The sequence below is a fragment of the Nicotiana tomentosiformis genome, chromosome 9 (assembly GCF_000390325.3).
Source record: "Nicotiana tomentosiformis chromosome 9, ASM39032v3, whole genome shotgun sequence".
NCBI classification, from domain to species: domain Eukaryota; kingdom Viridiplantae; phylum Streptophyta; class Magnoliopsida; order Solanales; family Solanaceae; genus Nicotiana; species Nicotiana tomentosiformis.
The window spans coordinates 76,220,907-76,228,002 of NC_090820.1; the positions used below are offsets into that span (position 1 = coordinate 76,220,907).

The 7,096-nt window shown below is 34.0% G+C and overlaps 1 protein-coding gene across 1 annotated transcript; it reads left to right on the forward strand.

The window, feature by feature from the left end:
- Positions 1-6,092: 6,092 nt before the first annotated feature.
- Positions 6,093-6,521, forward strand: LOC138899023 (uncharacterized). The gene has a single exon (XM_070185135.1). The coding sequence runs from the start codon at positions 6,093-6,095 to the stop codon at positions 6,519-6,521; it is 429 nt and encodes a 142-aa protein (XP_070041236.1).
- Positions 6,522-7,096: the final 575 nt, after the last annotated feature.

A 7,096-nucleotide genomic window follows, 5' to 3' on the forward strand; every position in this document is an offset into this window, starting at 1 on the left:
AATTTACAATGCCGAGAACAATGTATACAGCCATAAACAACTTATAACACATCAAATCTATTGCGACGTGCAACCCGATCCCACCATATCATTATCTCATATCACAATGCGTCTTTATTCCTTCGTGTCATATTATTCACTTTCAATATTGTCGTGGCGTGTAACCCGATCCCTAAATATTTCAAATCATTAACATAAACAACTCAACAATAATACTTGCAAAATATCAACACAAGGAGGTGAAATGTACGGAATAGTAAAGAACTACAGAATAAATGGAGAACATCCAACATATCGGAATCTCAAACTTTACCAATACATTGGTACAGAACAACTAAATGGCTCACATAAGCGAAAATAACATAATAGAGTGCATCAAATAAAATTAGAACAATAAAAACAAGTGAACATGTGACAATTAGAATATGCAGTTAAGGTAAGTAGAAACAGGTAGCAAATAAGCAAAAATCGTATGAGAAATGAACAAATTAAAGAAAGTAAAAATTAAATAATAATTAACAAGTATAGGATAGATGCCAAGAAAGAACATGTAATATTTAAATCATATAACAAGAAATAACATGGATTAAATGAAGACATGAAAAAAAAATAGCCCAATCCCGCATGCTAAACCCTATGGCGACGCATATATTTACGTCGTTTCCCTACATAATTCACATAATAAATAATTCAACAAGTCCTAATTCCCTCAAGTCAAGGTTAGACACAACACTTACCTCAATCTGCAACCAAGTCAATCAACAAGCCACGACCATGCCTTTGGAATAAGCCTCCAAACCAACCAAATCTAACTAGTTATCGATCAAATAATTCAAAATATGCTCTAGAAACTATTCACAAAGGAAAAAGTTTCAATCTTTAATGAAATAGATAAAAGTCCACAAAATCGTCCCCGGGCTGGCTTGGTCAAAACCCAAGATTCGGATCAAAATTCGATTACCCATTACTCAAGTCAAGGTTAGACACAACACTTACCTCAGTCCGCAACAAAGTCAATCAACCAACCACGGCCATGCCTTTTGAATAAGCCTCCAAACCAATAAAATCTAACTAGTTATCGATCAAATAATTCAAAATAAGCTTTAGAAACTATTCACGAAGAAAAAAGTTTCAATCTTTAATGAAATAGATAAAAGTCAACAAAATCATCCCCGGGCTGGCTTGGTCAAAACCTAAGATTCGGATCAAAACCCGATTACCCATTCCCCTCCCCCCCGCTCCTCCCCCAAGCCTGGTTATGTGATTTATTTCAAAATTCGACCTCCAATTGAGGTCTAAATCTCAAATTTTTCAAAATTCTTAAATTCTACCTAAATCCCTAATTTGTACCACAGAAATCCTAGATTTGATGTTAAAATCTCATGAAAAGTAATGGCAATTGAAAGAAAGTGGATTAGTGTTGCTTACCAATGATTTTGGGAAGAATAAATTCTTGAACAATCGCCTCTAGAATGTTTAGGGTTGAGAAATGGTGTAAAAAGAGCTAAGTCCCATTTTTTCCCTCTTTTACCCAGTTGTAGATATCGCAAATGCGAGAAACAGGTCGCAAATACGAATTATTTCCCCAGCCTGCTATAGTCGCAAGTGCGACAAAAACATCGCAAATGCGATCTCCCATCCAATCACAAATGCGATCAAAGGTTCGTATTTGCCAACATGCCTAAGCCCATTGCTCAGTCGAAAATGCGACCAATCCAACGCAAAAGGGAAGAATGGGTTGTCCGCAATTGCAAAAATTTCTTCCCAAATGCGAAGACTACCCTGCCCAATCCTCCATCGCAATTGCGAGCTCAACTTCTCAAAAGCGGACTTTGTATTTGTTAACAGGTCTTCGCAATTGCGAGACCTACAACCCAACACTAGAATTGAAACACACCAGTAGTACTAACACTATTTAAACTCATCTAAAAGGCGTCCGAAACTCACCTGAACCCCTCGGGCTCCAAACCAAACATGCACACAAGTGTAATAACATCATACGAACTCGTTCTCATGATCAAAACACAAAAATAACATCTAAAACTATAAATCGAACATCAAAATGAATGAAATTTCAAAAGAAAAATCAAGAACATCTAGAATCACAACTAAGCATCTGAATCCTATCAAACCAACTCTGATTTATACCAAGATTTACCTATTCTAAGTCCTAAAACCAAAATCCAAACCCGATAGCCATAAAATCAACATATGGTCAAACTTAGAAAATTTTCAAACATTCAAATTGCAAACTTTTGGCAAAATAAGTCAAATCAACCTAGGAACCTCCGATTTTATTTTTGGGCTTACGTCCAAGTCCAAAATCATAATGCGGACCTACCGGAATCATCAAAACACCGATCAGGGATCGTTTATACAAAATATTAACGTAGTTAACTCAAGTTATTTATAAAGCCAAAAATTATATTTTTTTCAAATTCTTACGTAAAACCTTTTCGGAAAAAGGCATGAACCACGCATGCAAATCAAGAAACATCAAAGAAAGCTAATGGAGGTCTCAAGACACAAAAATAAAGGCTAGTACACAAAATGACTTATCGGGTCGTCATAAGATTCTTGTTCTTGGTTATATTCTTTTATGATATAAGGATTTATATTTTGGCCATGTTCGAGCATTTCAAATAATATCAGTATTTTCTATAAAAATGAACGATTCTAGTTATTTATCTCATTAGTTGCTTTGGAATGTGTTTTGAATTATCTAACGGCGAGTTGATTTATTTGTTGCTTGCCTAACGGCAGTGTTGGGTGTCATCACGGCCTATGATTGGAATTGGGTCATGACATGGAAGAAATCACAATCAATAAAGTTTTGATCTCTGAAAAAATCTTAAAAAGTCAATAATAGTCAACTTTGGACCACATAGTCAAAACTCACAACCAAGACCAAATCTCGATGACTCATAACCTCACGAGTCCAAATATGTGATTAGTTTTCAAATTAGAGTCCAAATCAATGTTCAAAACCTCAAAACACTATCTCTTAAGTTGTAGGCAAAAACTCCAAAATCTACCCTTAATTTTACGTTTTGGGTGCATAAATTCATGAAACATCAAGATATATAATTAAAACCAAGTAAGAATCAGGTACCCTCAAGCTTAGGGTAAAATTCCTCTCCAAAATCGCCTTCATTCACTCTCAAAAACTTTAAATAGTGAAAATGAACAAATTCTCAAATATTGGACATAAAATACCCCTGACAGCAAGTTCTTCTTTGCGATCGCGACCATATCCCTCTCGATTGCGCTGCACAAATGTCCAACTTTGCTTCTCTTCTTCGCGATAGGAAAACACCTTACGCGATCACGATGTACAACTTTCAGCTCTTCTTCGCGATCGCGATTAACAATACTCCCAACAACCTTTTCTCTTCGTGATCACACACTAGCCTACGTGATCGAATTCATACCTCTGCTATCAAAAATTAACAGCTACAATATATCTCAAGATAATCTGAAACCACCCCAAAATTTACCTGAGGCCCCTGGGACCATGTCCAATCATCCTAGCTGGTTTGTTTATCCTACACAAACTTGTCCAAAGTCTCAAAACACGAATAGCAACATCAAAATCAAAAATCAAAGGTCAATATGGATTATGAAACTATCCTAAGTTCATGAATTCCAACTTTTAACTAGAAGTGTCGAAACAATCCCAGGCCATGTGAGACTCGACTCGAACATACGTGCAAATTCAAAATTATCATACGAACCTATTGAAACCTTCAAATTATGAATTCGAGATTGCTTACTCGTAATGTTTACTTTGGTCAATTCTTCTTAACTTAGAGCTTCTTTGTCAACCAAGTGTTCCAAATTACTTCAGAACCTCGCAACCCGAACCAACTATACATGCATGGACAGATTTAGGGGGAGAAAGAGGGTTCGAACCCCCTTTGTCGGAAAATTATAATGTTTATATAGGGATAATTTTAATATGTTGAACTCCCTTGACACAAGTCAAAATCTTTGCTTAGTGGTCAAGGGGGTTCAGATATTGTAGAAGGTCGCAGGTTCAATTTTCGTTAAGTGCAATCTTAATTTTTTTCACTTCAGGATTTTTTTGTTTTAATTTTAAACAAAATGAAACAATGTCGTTTTTCACTTTTAATATGTTTTCCCCCAAAATGTGACTGATTGGGATTGAGGTTTGAAAATCTCTAACTCTCTCTCTCTCTCTCTCTATCTATATATATATATATATATATATATATATATATATATATATATATATATATCTTCGTTGACTCACTCTATCTGCCACTCCCTCTTTCTCTCTCATCATTACCCCATGCCAATGATGTCATTTGTCTTCCTCGCCGCTATTCTTCTCTCTGTTGCCTCACCGGTCACCAGCATTTCTTCCGTCATGGCTTCCCAAGAAAGTTCCTTTCTCTTTCTAACATTTTTCATCATTATATTAGTGTTTTATTGATGAATATTGATTCTTAATTTAGGTTAATGACTCTTGTTTATTATTTCTAGATTCTTTTTTCTTTTAGTACCATAAAGTATTGAGTTTTCTAGTGCATTTGTTTTGATAAACTTATGAAAAATAATTGCTGATTTATTTTTTTAGAATTAAGATACTTTGACTCGATCATGGAGGCTAAAAGCTTCTTTATAGACATTTGTTGATCTTATTGCATCCGTGATGTTATTGAGAATGATTTTTAAAGTTTTGGCACCATCAAATTCCTTGTTATTGCACCAAATGGGGTTATTTACTAAAGTTGTGTATATCATTCTTGGGATCACTAATTTATTAACTTGAAGATGATGTCTCTGTTTTCTTGAGTTTTTGAAGTATTTGGTGAAATACATGAATATTAGGCTGAGCACTTAAGTTAAGCAAGCCATCAGTATTATTAGGGAATGATAAAACAAAGTTGTTTGAAGAAAACCATTTGAAATTTTATGATTCGTTTAATGGATTGAAATTAGATCTCATGTGTGGTAAATTAAGGTAAGTATCAAGACCATATAATCTCCTAGTTGCTTCATCATAAGCCATAGGCTCAATACCTTTATAATTATATTGGGAAAATAGGTGTTACTTTTAGTGAGAAGACTAAAGAAAATTGATCTAAACTAAAGAAAATTGAGGTGACATTAGACTAAAGAAAATTAAAATGATACTAAACTAAAGAAAATTGAGTCTTAGAACAATTTTTACTTCTAGTTGATTCTTTTTTTGAATTTGTACTTTTATTAGTTTATCTTGAAGCTAACCATTCTTTAAGCTTAGTTCGATACAACATTCATATAATAATTTTTCTAACTATATTCTTATTTTATAATTCAGTCTCAAAATTAGGTGAAGATGTATTTTACCAAAGCACCAAAATCAAATTTGGCTTCTCATACTCAACCTCCAGGAAGAGAATATCAACCATTTAGAAGTACCATCTTCTGATGGATTTGATTTGAATTCTTTAAAGTTTGACTCGAGGGAAAGAACTCAAATCTTGGACTTCCATCCAAATTATCGTGATGTTATTAGAAGAGAATACCTTCGACAAGGTCCTTGTCAACCTTAGCTTCATAACTTTCCTAAAATAAACTTTTCTAGATCAATGAGTCGATTTAATCATAAAGGGTTTGATGATAAATATCATGATTGGATGGAATACAGTGTAAGCAAATATGCAGCCTATTGTTTGTATTGTTATCTATTTAAAGATAGTAATATTCATCAAGTTGGAGGTGATGTATTTTCAAGTATAGGTTTTAAGAATTGGCATAAAATAAAAGTTTTGATAAACATATTGGTGAATCAAGTAGCATTCACAATCAGTCAAAAATGAAATGTCAAGATTTGCGGAAACAACGGTCTATTCAGTATTCATTTGAGAGGTAGTTAATCAACTTAAGCATGAGTATTGGGTCCGCTTAACTGTTTCAGTTAATGTAGTAAGACTTCTTATAACGCAAGGATTAGCATTTCGATGTGATGATGAATCTAAGTCTTCACTTAGTAGGGGTAATTTTCTTCAAACCCTTTTATAGTATGCCAAAGTGTGTGATAACATTTATGATTATGTACTGGACATGCTCCTCAAACTGATCAAATGACATCTCCAATAATTCAGAGAGACATTGTTACTGCATGTAATATAGAAATAACTAAAGCTATCATTAAAGAACTAAATGGTGATTACTTCGCCATGCTAGTTGATGAATCTTTTGATACGTCACGCAAGGAGAAAATGGATATTGTCTTACGATATGTTGGTAGAATGAGATTTATGATGGAGCAACGTATTGATGTTCTTCATATTCAAAATACTAATGCTTCATCTCTGAATAGTGCAATTGTTAATTTACTTGCTCAACACTCGTTAAGTCTCTCATATATGCATGGACAATGTTACGATGGGGCAATAAATATTCAGGGTGATATTAATGGTCTTAAAATATTGATTAAGCGAGACAGTAGATCGGCTCATCCCATTCATTATTTTCTCATCAACTTCAACTTACCCTTGTTGCGGTTTTAAGAAATGTCTTCAAGTGGGAGAACTTGTAGTATTGATTTCAAATATTTTGAATATATTGGGACCTTCTTCAAGTGAGAGAACTTGTAGTATTGGTTTCAAATATTTTGAATATATTGGGACCTTCTTTTAAGCGTATGGATGAATTTAGAGAATCTCAAAAAGAAAGAGTTCAAGAGGCATTAGATATGGGTGAGCTTAAAACTAGTAAGCGCTTGAATCAAGAACTTGGTCTTTCAAGAGCATGTGATACTCGTTGGGGATCTCATTTTAAATCTTTTAATAATTTTATTCTGATGTTTTGCTCTATTCTTGATGTTCTTGAATCGCTTGTGCTTGCTGCACATTCTACAGATGAAAGAGCCAAGGCAATGGGATATCTCAGGGCTTGTCAAATATTTGAGGTTGCATTCATGTTGTATTTGATGAGACATATTTTAGCAATCATAAATGAGCTCAATAAATGCTTGCAAAAAACAAAGAGAGCAAAACATTGCAAACGCCATGCTACTTGTTGAAGTAGCAAAGGAAAAGTTGTAAAAGTTAATGGAAGAGAAATGAGAATCTCTTATTGCTAA

Coding starts and splice junctions, on each gene's coding strand:
- LOC138899023 (XM_070185135.1), top strand. CDS start 6,093: ATGACATCTCCAATAATTCAGAGAGACATTGTTACTGCATGTAATATA.